Source organism: Gilbertella persicaria (assembly GCF_025201335.1).
Source record: "Gilbertella persicaria strain CBS 190.32 chromosome Unknown B0P05scaffold_47, whole genome shotgun sequence".
Classification (NCBI taxonomy): Eukaryota; Fungi; Mucoromycota; class Mucoromycetes; order Mucorales; family Choanephoraceae; genus Gilbertella; species Gilbertella persicaria.
In genome coordinates, this window is record NW_026252008.1 from 26044 (window position 1) to 43502 (window position 17459).

At 36.3% G+C, this 17459-nt stretch overlaps 11 protein-coding genes and 1 non-coding gene across 12 annotated transcripts; 4 read left to right on the top strand and 8 right to left on the bottom strand.

Annotated features, from left to right (window-relative positions):
- Positions 1-2: 2 nt before the first annotated feature.
- Positions 3-1061, top strand: B0P05DRAFT_557164 (uncharacterized protein). Its single transcript, XM_051579993.1, has 3 exons — positions 3-54; positions 111-652; positions 699-1061. Exons 1-3 carry the CDS (start codon positions 27-29, stop codon positions 900-902), a joined length of 774 nt encoding a protein of 257 aa, XP_051431192.1. The 5' UTR covers positions 3-26; the 3' UTR covers positions 903-1061.
- On the bottom strand, positions 1058-1305 carry B0P05DRAFT_557165 (uncharacterized protein). Its single transcript, XM_051579994.1, has one exon. The coding sequence runs from the start codon at positions 1262-1264 to the stop codon at positions 1097-1099; it is 168 nt and encodes a 55-aa protein (XP_051431194.1). The 5' UTR covers positions 1265-1305; the 3' UTR covers positions 1058-1096.
- Positions 1058-3509, bottom strand: B0P05DRAFT_557168 (uncharacterized protein). The gene is made up of 6 exons (XM_051579995.1): positions 3353-3509; positions 3242-3292; positions 3103-3182; positions 2638-3050; positions 1552-2550; positions 1058-1501 (listed from the first exon to the last, which is right to left on the bottom strand). Exons 1-6 carry the CDS (start codon positions 3459-3461, stop codon positions 1315-1317), a joined length of 1839 nt encoding a protein of 612 aa, XP_051431193.1. The 5' UTR covers positions 3462-3509; the 3' UTR covers positions 1058-1314.
- Positions 3510-4910: 1401 nt separating this feature from the next.
- On the top strand, positions 4911-5797 carry B0P05DRAFT_590642 (small GTPase; the record flags this gene model as incomplete). The annotated part of the gene is made up of 6 exons (XM_051582825.1): positions 4911-4947; positions 4993-5154; positions 5221-5254; positions 5302-5495; positions 5544-5624; positions 5673-5797. 6 exons carry the CDS (start codon positions 4911-4913, stop codon positions 5795-5797), a joined length of 633 nt encoding a protein of 210 aa, XP_051431195.1.
- Positions 5798-6630: 833 nt separating this feature from the next.
- Positions 6631-7315, top strand: B0P05DRAFT_581287 (uncharacterized protein; the record flags this gene model as incomplete). Its single annotated transcript, XM_051582094.1, has 2 exons — positions 6631-6740; positions 6787-7315. 2 exons carry the CDS (start codon positions 6631-6633, stop codon positions 7313-7315), a joined length of 639 nt encoding a protein of 212 aa, XP_051431196.1.
- Positions 7316-7496: 181 nt separating this feature from the next.
- On the bottom strand, positions 7497-8747 carry B0P05DRAFT_574607 (meiotic cell cortex C-terminal pleckstrin homology-domain-containing protein; the record flags this gene model as incomplete). Its single annotated transcript, XM_051581576.1, has 3 exons — positions 7497-7595; positions 7644-7774; positions 7817-8747. 3 exons carry the CDS (start codon positions 8745-8747, stop codon positions 7497-7499), a joined length of 1161 nt encoding a protein of 386 aa, XP_051431197.1.
- Positions 8748-9552: 805 nt separating this feature from the next.
- Positions 9553-10480, bottom strand: B0P05DRAFT_557206 (P-loop containing nucleoside triphosphate hydrolase protein). The gene is made up of 2 exons (XM_051579996.1): positions 10365-10480; positions 9553-10319 (listed from the first exon to the last, which is right to left on the bottom strand). The coding sequence occupies exons 1-2, from the start codon at positions 10442-10444 to the stop codon at positions 9707-9709; spliced, it is 693 nt and encodes a 230-aa protein (XP_051431198.1). The 5' UTR covers positions 10445-10480; the 3' UTR covers positions 9553-9706.
- Positions 10481-10487: 7 nt separating this feature from the next.
- On the bottom strand, positions 10488-11565 carry B0P05DRAFT_557211 (small GTPase superfamily). The gene is made up of 5 exons (XM_051579997.1): positions 11384-11565; positions 11304-11321; positions 11231-11252; positions 11030-11125; positions 10488-10959 (listed from the first exon to the last, which is right to left on the bottom strand). The coding sequence occupies exons 1-5, from the start codon at positions 11429-11431 to the stop codon at positions 10574-10576; spliced, it is 570 nt and encodes a 189-aa protein (XP_051431199.1). The 5' UTR covers positions 11432-11565; the 3' UTR covers positions 10488-10573.
- Positions 11566-12562: 997 nt separating this feature from the next.
- On the top strand, positions 12563-12635 carry B0P05DRAFT_t93. Its single transcript has one exon. It is a non-coding gene; the product is annotated as a tRNA-Thr (tRNA).
- A 378-nt stretch (positions 12636-13013) lies between these two features.
- B0P05DRAFT_477650 (uncharacterized protein) lies at positions 13014-13787 on the bottom strand (the record flags this gene model as incomplete). Its single annotated transcript, XM_051574979.1, has 2 exons — positions 13014-13291; positions 13352-13787. The coding sequence occupies 2 exons, from the start codon at positions 13785-13787 to the stop codon at positions 13014-13016; spliced, it is 714 nt and encodes a 237-aa protein (XP_051431200.1).
- Positions 13788-14432: 645 nt separating this feature from the next.
- On the bottom strand, positions 14433-15935 carry B0P05DRAFT_477645 (kinase-like domain-containing protein; the record flags this gene model as incomplete). The annotated part of the gene is made up of 6 exons (XM_051574978.1): positions 14433-14579; positions 14626-14757; positions 14800-14848; positions 14946-15255; positions 15308-15683; positions 15735-15935. 6 exons carry the CDS (start codon positions 15933-15935, stop codon positions 14433-14435), a joined length of 1215 nt encoding a protein of 404 aa, XP_051431201.1.
- Positions 15936-15985: 50 nt separating this feature from the next.
- Positions 15986-17430, bottom strand: B0P05DRAFT_557240 (Cut8 six-helix bundle-domain-containing protein). The gene is made up of 4 exons (XM_051579998.1): positions 16996-17430; positions 16808-16951; positions 16529-16761; positions 15986-16476 (listed from the first exon to the last, which is right to left on the bottom strand). Exons 1-4 carry the CDS (start codon positions 17033-17035, stop codon positions 16063-16065), a joined length of 831 nt encoding a protein of 276 aa, XP_051431202.1. The 5' UTR covers positions 17036-17430; the 3' UTR covers positions 15986-16062.
- Between the last annotated feature and the right edge of the window lie 29 nt (positions 17431-17459).

Sequence of the window (17459 nt, forward strand, 5' to 3'; positions counted from 1 at the left end):
ATTTTCTTCTTTACTTTATCCCATTTATGCCCTTTGTCGCTTTTGACCTTCAAAGTAAAGGATTTTTTTTTTTTTTGAAACTATACACTAGGGCTAATAAATTCAAATAGGTACATTATGTACCTTTGAACATGTGGTAAAACAACTACACGTCTTACTCACTACCAAAACACATCTAAAACTCGAGACGTGTATCTCTCGAAAGTTCTTTTATTATTGGTATGACTGCTCTTTACGCGACTATATTGCCACTTCACAAGCTGGCAAGTACTGTCCCTTGCAAAAAGTATTAAAGGCTGTACTACCGCGAGCTATGATATGCTTTTTTGATGATGAAACACTTTTGCTGACAAAAGACGATATAGAATCGATTTTGAAAACATTTGAACAACCATATCTAGACTCAGAAGCACTCCAAGCACTAGATAGACTATTAGAAGAAAGAGAGAAGGGACTAGAACATCGTTGGGAGATATGGATATTATCCATAGGCGGATTTGGTGATACGATGCACTTTTTATCGAAAGCAGGCATTAGCAAATACGCAGATGATAATATCTTGTGTTGTGATGATATGCGCGTATCTAAACCCCATCCTAAAGTGTATTCTGAGATGATGCGGCTGGCTGTACATAAAACAAAACGTATAGAGGTATAAGGCATGAAGACATAGACACGTTGTGTAACACTTTGTATAGAATTTCTACATGATTGGCTCGTATGCATTTGAGCTTGCCAGTGCGAAAAACGTTTCTTTGAGAACTGTATTCTTGAATTCGAAAGAAAAAATCTATACAAGTCAAATGTACGATACAGGAGAACCTGATATTGTAGGCCATAGTCTGGTAGATTGTGTTGAGAAAATGATTGAATTTGAAAAGAAACGAAAGCATTTGTACTGATGTTTATAAAATAAATCTCTTTTCGAGACAATCATAGATGTATATATAAAAGTAGGTATTTACCACACCGTTTTATTCGAATAGTAGTCAGTACACTGTATTAGTTTTATGCTGGTAGTTCTTCACTTGATTTGATATCCACAACGAAAAAAAAAAAAAAAAAAGAATGATTTTATTAATGATAAAAAGTAATTTTAATTGAAAGTAGTGTTTGATCTTTTCAGCTGTTGAGGAACATGGGTATTATTATTGTCGTTGTTGTTTTCATTACTTTGATTACTACGATGCTTTTTAACCGGTTCTAAAAGGTCACTTGGATGAAGGAACATACAACGTTCCATGAATATGCATTGATCGCCCATTCTAAAGACAAATGCACATAAGCCATTGTTTTGAATAACACCATAACTACTTACCGGCATTCTTTGATAGGATGTGAATACTTGCAGTGTTTGTTTGTACAGTATGGCCAATGCACACAACGGGATTTCCAGATAGGAAAATGTGTTTGTGATTGTCGTTCAATAAGTTCAGGTCGTGTCCAGAGTCTTTTAGGTTCTGCATTGACAGTAGCTGCTCGCTTAGGTTTAGGTCTAGGACTTTTAAGATGTGTTAGTAAACTACACATAAAGCAAAAAGCATGACTTACTTGTTGTCAGGGCCAGGATGAATAAATTTACAGTTCTTGTTGGTACAATTTGGATAATAAATACAGGGAGTAGTTGACATCCATGGTTTGGTAGGAGATTCAGTACTAGAAGGGGATTGTGTTGTTGCCTTGATCTTCTTGTTGTTGTCACCCGAGTAAATATCATCCCAAGATAGCTTGAACTGCTCTGATGATCTGGCATTGGTTTGATCCACAACATCTACTTGCAAACCCTCATTTCCAACAATAGACTTGTCTTTTTCGTCGCTGGCTGAAACCGGAGCTTCAGAAGGTAAAGAGCTGGTAGAAGCCTCTGATAGAGATGAAGTTGAAGAAAGCTCCTCCGCCTCCTCGTCCATGCTACTAACCACCTTTTCCTCTGATTCGGTTGCTTTCACATTAATATTGGCTTTAGGATATTCGACAGATGCAGTCAAGTTTTGAATGTACTCTTGTGAGATGGAGAGAATAGAAGCTGCTGTAGCTTCATAACTAGCTAGAGTATTACTAGGTACTGAGGTATTGGATCTTTTAGAAATGGATTGAAGAGATTCTATGTAGGCTGAATCGGACTTGACCATATCGGTAATATATTGTTGGTTGGTGCAAGTTGTAGAAGCTGTAGTAGCTTCAAATGCAGCGAGGAAAGGCTTTGGGGGTTTGGGGAGAGCGGCCACATAATCACGGGCGATTTGAGTGAATTGAGCGGTAGTAGCTTCAAATGCAGCAAGGAAAGGCTTTGAGGGCTTGGGAAGAGATTTTGCGTACTCTTGTGCAGCCGATGCAACTTGAGCGGTTGTAGCTTCATAATGTGCAAGGAAAGGCTTGGAAGGCTTGGGCAAAGAGGCAGCAAAGGTTTGGGCAGCCAATAAATTGGAAGCAGTGGTTGCTTCAAATGCAGCCAGAAAAGGTCTGGGAGGTTTAGGCATTGCGTTGACGTATTCACGAGCAATCATGGTAGTTGTTGCAGTGGTTGCTTCAAATGCAGCAAGGAAAGGTCTAGGAGATTTAGGCATTGCGTTGACGTATTCACGAGCAATCATGGTAGTTGTTGCAGTGGTTACTTCAAATGCAGCAAGGAAAGGTCTAGGAGGTTTAGGCAAAGCGGAAATATACTGTTGAGCTTCCAAAGTAGTAGAAGCGACAGTAGCTTCATAAGCTGCTAAGAAAGGCTCGACAGGAACTACTTCACTTTCGACCAAGGACTCTTTCTTTTCTTCTTCAACTATATCGTTATTCTCTGTGGCTTGTAAGCCTGAAGATAGCTCTTCCTTCTCTTCTTTTACTTCCTCGACCACCGTGGTTGCTTCATTATGGATAGCTTGACGCGTGATTGCTGTACCACTATCAGCCTCGACATCAGATACGCCCAACAGATCATCAAAAAACGAGTTTGGTTTTTCTTTTTTTTCAAAGATTGATCCAATATACTTGTTGGCTTCCAACAAACAAATGGCTTGAGTAGCCTCGAAACGAGCAAGAAAAGGTTCCTGTTGTTTCTTTAATACGACGTCAATAAAATACACAAAAAAATATTGATTGTCTTCAAACCTTTGGTAAAAGTGTTTCCACCTCCTTTACAATCAAATTACTGACTTCCTTCTCCTTTTTCTGGTCAACCTTAATAGGTTCTACTAAAAAAAATAAGTTTGAATAAACATACCACACAATGGTTCCTGTTGTTTCTTACCTTTTTTGATCTCCCTTAATTTGCTTTCTACCTTGGTACCTTTTTTCTTGTCTACACGTAAAATAAAAGAAGGTTAGGGCTTGTTATTTTTTCAAAAAGTGTCAAAATTACCAAAAAAGAATAGATAGTAGACTAGAAAGGTACCAGCAACAACACAGACAAGTGTATTTAAAGTGGATTCTGTTGCAAAGATAATGGCTTCTTCAATGAAAGCTGACATTGTCTTGTTTCAAACTGAAGTTTAATAAAAGAAAGGATAAGAAAAAGGAAAAAGAAAAAAAGATAGGCTATGTTATCCATCTTTTGTGGTGGCCCAAACAAGCAAAAATTTTCAGCTCTCCTCTAATTCAGTTCCCGAACTATTCTGTCAGCATACCCTCAACCTATTACGATAAGTCATTTTTTTCGTATCGTTTCAATACAGAATTATATATATGCTAAAATAGTAATCCCATCCCTCGATAAAACAGTATTATCTTTCTTTATATGAGTTTCAAACAACAGCTTTATTATATTTGTCAACACTATTTTGATTGGCAATTATGGTTTGTTTTGGTGACGGTTGTTTTGATTTTGTTTGATCACAATGTCATATTGAACTAAGAACTATTTTTTAGAACATCGTCTGCGGAGATGACAAGAACAAAGAAAGTATGACCTTCTGATGGCTTAACATTTCGGAGCAAGACAAGTGCGGCTTAGGCTAGCCGTCAGGAGACGATTAATGGCATCATAGATAATGAAGCAGTTGACTCACAATACTTTTGTAACATGGAAATAACCTGAACAATATCTTTACTGCTAACACTGTCAATCTTTCAAATAAGCGACAGTTTCCTTTTTCTGAACTCAAGGAGTGTAAAAATATTGTGTATGCAATGGCGTTTCTAAAATGTAATTATAAGTATTCACTAGATGTGAATATTTGAAAAGAAATCTTGCTATCCCATAAGGATGTTATTGCTTCTTGGAAGTATTGTATTAAAAAGGCTTTTCCTTTGGCAGGAGTACAATGTACTACTTTGTCCCATGTGGTGGCGTTTATGTTGGTGTCAACAATTCGGATCTAAAAACTCTTTACACTAAATATGCTTATTGACATAGAAAGGTATTGGCTTTCTCGCTCTTCAATGCCTATTGTTTTTTGGGTAATGGCCTGTGACTTAAGCGCTATTTCTAGATGGCTTCGCATCAAGGATGCTTTAAGACCAAACATGAACCTATAGCTTTGACAGAAAAAAGAGTCTGGCGACTTCTTTTGGTTCCCCGTATATCTGATTTGTTTCTCTATCTATAGGTTAGGCTTAGGTAATTGTGCGGATAAGAGTAGCTTAATCTGTGCGAAAGATTATCATAAAAGGAACTGGAGTGACAAAAGAAAAAGTTGATAGTTGTATGCTCAACTGCCTTTACTTTTCTTTCCAGTCTGAATATCGATGAAGAAATGTTTTGCTTATTGGAAAATAAATAGCTAAGAGAAACAACCATGGCCTTTAAACATTGCAGTATCCTTTGCTCTATTTCAATGTTACTGAAACTGCAGTAAATCTTAATGTGACTTTAGATTTGAATAACCGCTTTCTTTGTGCATCTTATTCTTAGACACTTCCGATGAGATAATTTTCTTTTTCTTTCTTACTTTTTTCTTTATTAAAAAACACTTGTAGACATGAGCAGAGACGATGAATATGACTATCTTTTTAAAGGTAAATATGACTTCAAAAAAAAATAGTACAACTGATTCATTTTAGTCGTCCTTATTGGTGACTCTGGTGTAGGAAAGACAAATCTTTTGTCTAGGTTTACTCGTAACGAGTTCAACTTGGAATCTAAAAGTACGATTGGTGTTGAATTTGCCACTCGTAGTGTCCAAGTAGATAGTAAAACCGTAAAGGCACAAATTTGGGACACAGGTATGTTTGTTTCCGACCTAATTTCCGGAGTAACAGGGCTTTGGTATTAACTCGTTTTTTTTTAAGCTGGCCAAGAAAGATATCGTGCCATCACTAGTGCGTAAGTGTATATGCTTGTAGAAGAAATGATACTTAAATGTTTACTAGTTACTATCGAGGGGCTGTAGGTGCATTGTTGGTGTATGATATTGCTAAATATGCCACTTATGAAAATGTTATGCGTTGGCTTAAAGAACTTCGTGATCATGCTGATTCGAACATTGTAGTTATGTTGGTTGGAAATAAGAGCGATTTACGACATTTACGTGCAGTTCCAACCGAGGAAGCTAAGCAATTTGCAGGTAAAAAAGAATTCGTTACTCCTTGCAGCTTTGTTTACCTTTAAATAGCTGATAATGGACTTTCTTTTATTGAGACTTCTGCTCTGGATTCAAGTAATGTAGAACTTGCTTTCCAAAGAATCTTGACAGGTAAGGTCACCAAAAAACCCTGACAAACTCACCTGACAATAAATATAGAAATTTACCGCATTGTCTCCAACAAAGCCCTTGAATCATCCAATGATGTGATTAGACCAACTGCTGGACAAACAATTCAAGTTACTCAACCTGCTGAAGAACAGAAACAAGGCGGCTGTTGCTAAGCCGAAACATTTATTTAAATCATCTATATATTCAACATAATCTCTTACTTCTATTGTTTTTTTGGGGAAAGGATTAAATACCCAAATTAAAAAAAATCTTTTGCTGTACTACTCGTCTGTACCTCATCCCGTTAAAATCATTCTCCGTCCCATTATTTATTCATTTGCAAAGTTTTTCTATTTATTTGCTTCTTTCTCCTTTCTTAATTAAATGATCAATGAGTTTGTATGAGAATGACTCTGTAATTAGCGCAACTACGTTTACTTATCCTGATGTTGTCTACTCTTTTGAACCACTTATACAATATACAATTCACTTCTTACACATCTTACGCTGGAAGAATGCTCGTCAATCTATGGCTTCAATACTTGTTTGGACTTGGTTTTGGTTCCATCAGTCTGTAGTATATTTCACGATACCAATTTGGACTGCCTTATTGTTATATCAAATCTTTGAAGCCAAACATGAAATCCATAAAGACTCAACACTTGATTCATCTGATAAATTGACAGCTGAACTCAAAGAGATTCAATTGGAATTATCATTTCTTCTTCCTTCTCAAGACCAATTCAAACAGCACTGTCGATCACTTTTCAAGCTCAACCTGCATCAAAAATTAGTTCTATTTGTGCTCGTGTACATAGTTTGGATTGGATCTTTAATGGCATTTGATTTTGGTAAAATCATTTGGCTTATGGGGCTTTTATTGCTCACTTGGAACAGTGCCTTATTTCGAGTCATTCGACATGCTTATCACAGGGCAGAATATGTCGTTCGTCATGCCAGGTCCAAGGTTGCACAAAAACCATTTGTCTGTTCGTCATTTACATCTATGGAAGAACATCTTGATCGATACTATCGCTTTAAAGTCATTGAACATCAACGCTGGTGGCCATGTAGAGGTTGGATACCTCTCTTACTTGGGAATGAAAGACCAGAGTGGTAAGCAATAAGTCTAATTCATCACATGATACTAAATCTTGCCCAGGTCTGACGAATATCTCGTACAAGTCCCATCTATTCACAAGTTTAGTTTACCACCTCCAACCTTCAAAACCGACAAGGCCACTAAAAAGAGAATCAAGGTGACATGGGAATGGGCTTCTGATAGCTGGCAGATTGACGAAAGTGATAAAAGTGTAGATAAAGAGGGCTGGGAATATGGAGGATGGGACTGGAAACGCTGGAGTCCTAGATCATCTGGACTACATATTCTCACTCGACGTCGACACTGGATCAGAAATGCACGCCTTATTGAAGAAGATGAGGAAAAAGAAACAACACCTATATCCATTCGACGTAATTCTTGCTCTATACCACCTTCAGTATCAACTTCTTTGAGCTCTACAGACTCATCTTTGTGTGATAGCTCAGCTACTTTGTCAGTCTCTCCGACTCCCTCATTTGTTCAACAAACAAAATCATATTCCACGAGCACCGTTAGTTTGAATCACCATTCATCAAGACCATTCTCCGACAGACTGACAGTGGACTCCCATTTTTGGTTATGTCGTTGATGATTGTATATCTGTACTTTTGCATTGCTTTTTTTTTTTTTTACTACTATTACTATTACGCTTAATAATCGCTTTTTTATACCTATAATCCATACAGTGTACCTAATATTTAGAAATAAACTGCTCTTTTTAAGAAATATTTAGTTTATTGGCGTATTCTTACAATGTTAATAAGGGTGTGCTATTTTTTTGATTCTGCCCTTAAGAATAGAGATAAACTCTTTCTCTTGAGATTGTCAGGTATGACGCTTTTAACTTCAACAACTAAACGACGTAGCGACTATTCAGAAAGAAAATAAGCAGACGATCAGTATATTGCATTACGTACCTTAGTCCATTGTTCATGTGAATCTTCATTGGTGCATTGTATTTTTATGGATTTAGTAGATGAGTTGATTATTATAATGGGTATACTGTTTTCTTGATTTAATGGATCGATAGAGAATGTTTCGATTTGTACTGATACAAGGCTTTAGAAAAGCATTAATGCGAATTACATACCACTTTTAGCCTTATATATGTCATGCTGAAGTCCAGGTTCGTGTTCACTCCAATACAAGGTCCTTGTATAGGGATGTATCCAAAAAAACCTCAAATGACGCTTGCTTGAACTACTCCATTTTACATAGCTTGTAGAAAATTTATAAAGTCTTTCGCCTGCCATTGTGTGCATAATTTCTTTGTGGTGTGCTTCAAACCTGACAAGTGCGGACTCACTCCACAAATGTTGCATACTATCTAGGGCTTTGTTATGATCTTCATTCAGGGATGCTTTTTCTAAAGCGGTATGTGGTGGTACAATGTTATTTATGGGTTCTGTAGGATTGCTATCATCCTGCATATCTTGAGACTGCTCTATATGCATATCATTTTGGAAATCAGCTTTGAGGTCCCCTTCTTCTTTATCACTGACTTCTGAGTTCTCCAGCCGAGAACGAGCTGACTGATTTTCATTTCTAAGTTTAGCAATGGATTCATTCAGCAGTGCTAGTTTGCTTTCGTATTCGGCTTGTGCTTCTTGCCATTTTATTTGAGATTCTTTGAACGACTCTAGCTTTTGATGAATAAGACCTTCTTGTTTTTCGCGCCGTGTTTCCTCCATTTGAGCTTGTGAAACAGTCAAAGAAAGCTGTTGAATTTGGTGAGACAGGCTTTGTTTCGTGAGCTCCAAATTATAAATTTCTTCTTTAAGACGCTCTTCTGTATCATTTTTAAGCCTTAGCTCTTTTATAAGGTCAGCGATATGCTGCTGATTATCTGTTCTTTCTTTTTCTAGTTGTATTAGTGATTCCTGTCTTTTTTGCAAGATGATTTGCATTCGTCGTATCTCACTTAATAACCCTTGCCCAATTTCAGTTGCTAGTTCAATGTCTGACGAGTCTGTTCTATAATAGTCGTTATTTGGTATGTCACTGCTCACTGTCATAATCATATTCAATAACTAACAACAGAGTGCTTTCGGTACTTGTTAATGAAGTAATGTAATAAAAGTAAAAAGAAAGAAGAAGAAAAGGGGAGGATACAAGAAAACTTTGTACATGTCAAAAAATCAAGGGGCAAAGTTATTTGTGTTTAAACATGCGAAGGCTCTGTTTTTTATCTGTTCGTAATTTAAGCAAATATTTACTAAATACATTTACAAAACATGTATATACATAATGCTGAATGGGTAATGCTTATATCTACTTAATGATGAACAAGAAGGAAACAGGAGATCAAATTAAATGTGTGTGTATCTTTGAATATATGCACATGGCTATTAAAAGGAGAAAAAGGATTCTTCGTCTATAGTTTGAGACAAATCTTGTTATATACTACATAGTGATGAAGGGGTATTTATAGTCTAATATGACGATAGACGTCTATACCCCTATAAGCGATTTTGTAACAAATCTTAAACAAAAATAGGTGTCTTTTTTAAAAACTAAGAACGAGAAGTCAAAATAAAAGGCAAACATCCCATCTTCGTCATATAAGAGAAAAACATTCTGGACATGAGTGCCAAGTCGTTTTTTTTTTGTAGTCTTAACCTAGTATGATACTGCATCTTGCTGCAAGAAAATAACGTGTTTGTATATATCTGTAAAGTAAAGCCCCAATGTGATAAGTTAATGCAACTTGCTTGTGCACTGCTCTGAAAGTTCTCTGTAGAGATCATGATGTCAAAAAAAAGAGGTCAAATTCAAGTCTCCAATATATATATATAATATTTTTATGTTTTAAAAAGGTCTACCGGACATGTATAATATTTTCTAGAGTTGTTTTAAATTACAAAATAGTCAATTACTTCTAGAAAAACTGGTTTTAGCTAATAGACGACTTAAAGAAAAGGTGGAAAAAAGGGTCCATTTATTTAGAGTAAATGTTTTTGTTTCAGGAGGTTCGAATGTTTTAAACCTTCAATACTTCAACTTCATCCTTAGTTTGATCACCCAAGAGCTCCTTGATGCCTTTTAGCATGTTTCCGAAATTCTCTCCCTTGTTTTTATGTGGATAAGGTAAATCCTTTGGAATCTCTTTCCCCAAGAAAGGACAAAGCACTTCCCATCCATCACCGAGTTTCATGATCAATAGATTCTCAGGCTTGACTATAGATTTGACACGCTCAATATGGTCTACAAACTTCTTCATCAGCTGATCCTTGCGAGTAATGATATCTGAACCTCCTAATTCACCATCTCGGACCACTACGCGCGCCATTTTTCGTGCCCGAATGATTTGCGTTGGCCATGTTTCATTGACTTCAGGCCATTCATGGATAGTTTTAATAACTGAATTAAACCAAGATTCAGGGTCGCGGACAGTCAAGATGATTTTAGCATCTGGGTTTAGCTTATAGATTTTGTCAAAGAAAGCAGTAGTAGGCCAGTCAACTGCAGCATTGTAGCCAAGATAAGCGCGATCCCAGTCAACAGGAGCGTCTGGATTCTTGTAAGCCTCTTCAAAGATTTCTGGTATTTGAGTATTGTCAATGAGGACCATGTGCATATGGTGAGTGTTGTATCTATTTGAGGTTCAATAAAAAGAGTCATACTTTGATCATTGTTACCCTAAATGATCCAAAGCATACTTGAGGCTCATAGTGCCTGTACGGCCGAAGCCAGCTCCTAAAACTTGCAAAGATGTCATGAAAATGAAATAAAAAGGGGATAACGAAGAAGAAAGAAGAAGAAAAACAAGATGCTTTAAGTAGTTTTTTATAACAAATATTGTAACAAATGAGTAAGCATTGGTGACTGATCTATTATTCATTCTAGATCATAAAATAGCGCATTTTTTGTCTTTTTTAAATTCCTGCTTTTGTGCTTCTTCCCTGATTCCCGTTCGTCCCTGCCGAATCAATCGAACAACCGAATAGAAAGATCTTTCTACATTGACACATGTTTTTGCGGACGTCTCGACAAACTCACAACCAATCAAGCGTGATTTTGATACCCCTTCTTCTCTCGTCACTTCTCTGTCGGTAATCTTGTCGCATTTGTTGCCGACCAAGACCATCGGTATACAGTTGGTATTTTTGACTCGGAAAATCTGATCTCGGTATTTATTGACTCGATCATATGTCATACGGGAAGTAATTGAATACACAATTAGAAACCCTTCTCCACTACGAATCCACTGATCTCGTAAGGCAGTATATTCCTCTTTTTATATATAAAAAAAGGGGGGAGGCATATAAGACAAAGGCCAATTTGAATGGGGTTCTTTTCTTACCTTGCCCTGCAGTATCCAATACTTCTAACAGACATGGTATATCTTCTATAACAGTCTGTTTACGATACGAATCTTCAATAGTAGGATCGTATGTCTATAAATTATCTCATCTTTGTCAATTAACCTCTCATTTGGAAACACAGTCTACTACCTCTAAATTAAAATTAAATATAGTTTCTTAAAAGACGAATAAGGACTCACCAACAAAATGATTCAAGCAAAGCTGTAAGAAGTAGTATTAGAGAGATTCCATCATCCTATCTGTCTAGCTTACCTGAATAGTGAGTGCTGTCTTATTGGAATAAATTTTTGATTAACAAAAAAAAGATAAGCTAAAGTTACCATTCGACATACCTTTCCAACTCCACCTTCTCCTAAAACAACAATCTTATAAAGCCTCATTTTTAACAGGATTTGGTTAATTTAAATAACTATGATACTAATATGAGAAAAGAGTAGAAAAAAGAAAAAGAAGAACAAGAGAAGAAGAATTAAGGTGAATGTTGTAATAGCCTTTTTTGTCATACCAGTTGTACATGTACATTCAAGAAAAAGGAAGCAGTCGTGAGACTTGAGTTTTAAACTATCGAAGGAAAAAAAAAAGAGGGGGCTTTGAGAAAAAAGAAAAAATGATGACTACAGCCACTATCAAGATCAGAGAAGTTGTGTAATGTTACTATACGTTCAAGGCACATATTTAAATTTTATTTCAAGCATCAAGGATGTTATAGTTTCTCAATTTGACTGGGCACGAGGGTTCTAAATCTGAAGGCTGTTACATTAACAGGACCGTGCACGTTTTTATATCGATAAATGTTAATCACTAAAATGACTTGATAGACATTCCATATAGACATCTCAGTACACCACAAAAAGCATATTTCTTTTTTCTACTTGAATATCCAAGACTTTGCCCTTGTGATTCAAACTGTTTAGCATCAGCAGACCTTAATTAAACTTTTGCTCTGTGTTACGGCATTTATGTAAAAGCATTAATTTTGGCTCTACAGCTTTTTTGTTTGTCGCTGCTCATGCCAAGTTTTTTCAATTTAAAAAAACTGGTTCTAATTACCAATGTTCGATGCAAATCTACTTGCATAACTTTTTTTCATTTGAGAGATTAGGCGTACCTTGGTCTATAAAATCTTAATCTTGCTATCAAGCCTGAATCATTTTTGTAGGTTTTAGTTTGTGTAATGATACAAGATATGTTTAATCAAAAATCCAGGGCTGTGTAAAATTAATGAATTTGAAAAGTCTAACTCTAAACCAAAAGAAAAGCAAGCAAGGAAAAACATCAATTAAATAAAAACAAAATGTGAGTACAATTGATGAAGAAAGCATTGTGTGGGCTATGATGGTCCGTTTGTAAGTCATAGTCCTTATCGATTATTCACAGAGTCAACCCTTATCGGATATGACAAAATCCGGCTACAGCGTCCGAAAAAAGCTCAGATAGAATACTCTTCCGGTCCGGATTCTAATTATTTACAAATATATAATAATTTTTGAGACTCAAAAATCAACCAATTAGCCTTCTTGGCTCAGATGGCAGAGCGTCTGCCTAGTAAGCAGAAGGTCGGCGGTTCGATTCCGCCAGAAGGCAATTCTTTTTTCGTTTTTTACCTTATTTCGTGAGTCGTTACCCTCTTTTTTTTTTGCTTGAATAAACCGATAAAATCATTTTGTTTTGTACAATTATCTACCATCTTATTGAAAGACATCTATTGTTTTACTATAATTTAGTTTATCATATATGATGAACAATCACTTTCTCCCATCTTTTTGATCTAGTTTCTTAAAATTGCATGTGCGTATCTTTCAGGAACAGGAACAATCAACCTACAAAAAGTAGTCTTGGCTCTCCTTATAACTTTTTACTGCTATTCATCGCCTATAATTACATTAATATGAGTAAAGACTTAAACAATGCTCTTATGGTATTCAATTTTATTCATGCATAAATATAGATAATAACTCTCTGCTACTCAGAGTCACTTGCTGCTTGTGATTCTACATCTTGTGTCTCTTCTTGCTCTTCCATTTCCTCATCCTCTGCATTTTGATTTGGCTTTGTCTGACTTGCTCCATCTTTTGTTACATGAAAATAGGTGGCATTTGTTGAAGGCACTGAAGTCAACCATTCTGGTGCTGGCATCTCAACCAATCCTTTCTCTACCATAAATTTAATGCCCATAGGTACATGCTTTCCACGTAAATTGAGTTCAAACTTGACATTGGCCAAATCCGATTGTGTTTGACCTGCTACAGGCTGGAACGGTAAATCCAAATCCACATCCAAGCGATTCGTAGCTGCCATACTGTTCCATCCAAACTCATTTTTCAATACATCAAATCGAGCCACTAATTTCTTATCTTCTATCGGCTTGATACGCCTGGTTTGTTCACCTTCTTCCACAAATTTGTCATCCCAGTCCTTTGTTTTCGAGCTCTGTCTGATATCCAAAGGATTAGCATCTACTTGGTTCTTTCGAAGTTGAGCAAACACACCGCCTTCTTGACGGACACGAGTAAAATTACGAAAATGTTCTACTGCTTTATCTCGCACGTATTGAAACATGATGCTGTCTGCTTTAAAAGTACGAAGGATGGCTTCTTTGATATCGTTGTCTGTGTCCCGAGTCGAATTGCCAGCAATCAACAGAAATTCGCTTTTGGGAACATAGACAATGTAGCCCTTATAGGTACGAGCAGAACGAATCGAAAATGTCAGGCCTTGTTCTAATTGGACACGCATCCAATACAATCCTGTGTTTTTGTCCTTGATGGTACAAAAATAACACTCATAGAATTGAGATAGATAACGTTCCAAATGAGACTGTACTTCTGAGGCTTCCAGATCCAGTCTTAAATCTCCTCTTTCTAATAAAGTCCATCAGTATCTAAAGATTTACTTGACTTTATGTCGTCACCTTTCAATAGACGAGCAACATTCCATTTCTTTGCGTGGTTGTTTTTAATCAGCCCTAATAGAATCGTATGAGTATTCTCTTTCTCAATGTCTCTCATTCTTTACGGTGTAGATCAATATGTGCCAACTGAATCGCATAAAATCCTTTTGGCTAGATCAAAGTCAATAACGTTGGTCTTTTTAGAAAAAAAAACAGTTTACCCAGTCCTTCAGGAGCATGCGTTTAACAATCTGATGTTTTAATAGATCAGGTGCTGTATAGTCTTCCAAAGTACTTCTTGAACGACGAGGCATGAGTTCAGGTACATCAAACCATTCTTTAACAATAGACACCAGTCGTTTCTGTGTTAATGAAAGCAACACACGCTCAGTTTTATCATCGTGTTTGACAAGGACAAGATCTTTTTTCGAGAGTATCATAAAGAAAAAAAAAAAAACAAGAGAAAACAAAAGAGACGCTTAAATGTGACTTTATTCAACATGAAGATTCTCTGTGGCTTTCACCACTTGTTCTTCTTCTTGTATATCGTCTTGTTTCTTTACATCGTCCATAATTTGATTCAATGATTTTTGAGAGAGGGAGCGAGAGTGACGCTTGAATTTAGAGACAGCTTTCATCTATAGAGATAGGTTAACCTATCTCTTGTGGATCAAGTTCACTTACCACTGCAAAAATACTAGCAATACTCTTGATAGCATTGTTCATTTCTTCTTCAGTGACTTCAGAGACAATATCACAGTTGTCTTCTTCAGATAACATGGTCTCTGTACCATTGTTTGTAATCCAAGGGTGTTCCTATCAAGTGTCAATTCAGACAGCCTTGTTGAATGAACTTACACGAAGTTCTTTCATTGTAATACGTGTATCAGGATTTCTATCCAGTATTCTATGGAACAAGTCTAATAAGTTGGGATCGATGTCTTGACCATATTCAATGCTATTGTGGATTTCAATCAGCCTATTCATGATTATCTTACACTTACTCTGCTTGTTTGATCATCTCATACAATTCCAAAATGTTGGTACTATCAAAAGGTGTTTTACCATAAATCATACAATAAAGTGTGATACCCATAGACCAAATATCTGCTGCTCTACCAGATACTTCACCATGTCTAGCTACACATAATTCAGGAGCCATAAAAGCAGGACTTCCAGCTGATTTCTTGAGTTTATCGTTTCCCTTGACAAACATTTCAGACACACCAAAATCAACAATCTTGAGCACATCTTGCTGAGACAACAGCAAATTGTCTGGTTTGATATCTCTATGTACAATATCATTTGCATGTACTTTAATCGTATGAGGGGAGAGAGAAAGAGAGAGACAAATATGTATCCTTACGATATTCAATACCAAGCATCATCTCTTTAAAATATCTTCTGGCTATCTCGGGCGAATAAGGTTCTGCTACCTGTCCTATTTCAATATCCATCAAGACACCCTTATGCATCATTTCAAACACCATATAGAGTGAATCACCTGAGGGATCATCAAGGACTTCATACAGTCGAACAATATGAGGGTGACTTAGTTTCTTCAAGACAGCCATTTCACCTCGAATCAAGTTTAATGGATTCGTAGGTTGTTGTTGTTGATGTGGGTTATTGACCCCTAATCCCATCATTCGACCTCGTCCTCTTCCGCGGGGTCCTCCACTTCGAAACAGGTCCATTTGTTCCTTTTTTCTCAGTCTTGACTTACTGAATTCTTTAATTGCCTATACAGGATGCATCAATCACATGACATGTTACCCTTCTTTCTCACTTACATATTCTGTTTGGGTGTTTTCATCAATGCCAAGGTGAACTGTACCAAAAGCACCTCGACCAATTTCTTTTTTTAATAGATAGTTATTGATTTTCCTTAAACCTTCTTTTGTCTCAGACGTAGTTGCGCCTAATGTCTCAACAACAATAGGTAAGGTTCTTTTTGTAGAAGTAGAAGGAGAAACAAGGGGTGAAGTTGACATAAAGAGATAAAGAAAAAAGGAAAAGAAGAACAAAAAAAAAAAAACCAAGGAGGGTTTTACAAGCTAAATTTATTTTTAAAAATTAGATATATATATATATATCAAAGCCACATGCCAAGAAAGAGGTTTAAGGATAGGATATAGCTTCAACAGAAGGAACCAAGGTATGAGATATATGATGACATGAATTTAGGGTATTTGGATCCATAAAATAACCTAATGTTCGCGTGAATTCATGCACAGCTTCAGTAAAATAACATCCATGTGTATGACTGTTGTGTTGAGCTAAATGTTTGGCCCATTCACGTACAGTGTCTGGGTTATAATTTGATGCATGTAGTTTCTGTGATGTGATCTGAATGGCTGATTTCCAGAATAAATTCAGGTTTTGATAGAGTTCTTTCTTTAGTCTGTTGTTTTCTTCACTATCCCAGTTGGGTAATCGGTGTGCCATATGTGTAGCATGATCAAGAAATGTAAAGCAATGTGAGGGGAATATATGTATTGAAGTGAAATGATTGGCATATTGTGTTATTGTGTCCTGTATAGTATGGTAAATCAATTATGTATGTATGTTTGTATTTATTACTTACAATATAATCTGTCAGTGCATCTCGTACTCTTGAAAATGTATAATCATCTCTTCCAGGTCCATTTTTATTAAAGGGGAAACTGGCAAGAAACTTTTTCTCAAGATCCACCAAGACATTCATGGCAGATAAAATGGTAGGTGCAGGAATATGATGTATGATCTCTTTTCGTACTTGAGGTTGTGACTTGAGGATAGAATCCAGAATATGAATCAATGCTTCTTTATCCAATGTGTCTAGTGTAGTATAAATAAGACGATACAACAAAAGAAAGTTACATACCTAATAAAGCACCCCGTGTGGTTCTTTTCTGTAATGTTGTTCTTTGTCTTTTTGATTCGGGTGACTTTATTTTACGCATCAATAAAGGTTTTTGTGCTGTGCATTCACTCATCTCTTCATCTTCTACTGTTCTACGTTTTCGACCTAGATAAGAGTGTCAGTGGATACCTTGTCTTTCTTGTAGTTACCTCGACATATATCTTTGTTATGTTGTTGTAAGTGAGCCATAAGTATAAAAAAAAAGAGAGTATATAAAGAAAGGAAAGAAAGATGTGATTTGTTGCGTATACACACTTTTTTTTTTCTTTCTTTTTTTGGTTCTCCTTTTTAAAGATGACATCGACACAATGCACCAATCATAAGCTATAGCTATGCTCTCTTTTCGAATGCTATTTTAGACACTTTATTTCTCTCACGTGACTTCATAGTGGGTGTACATGAAACAAGATAAAGACAGATATGGATAAGTTACACATATCCCGGAAGGGCGGTGATGAAAAAAAAAAGCACCTCTACATAAATTCAGATTCTTCCCGTCCTTCATAAAAAAAAAGAAATTTTTTTTTTATATTTCGGAGCAAAACGATGGCGTCAAATCAAAATAATCTGAAGAAAAGTGTGGGGTGAGTTCCATATCTGATCAATTAAAATA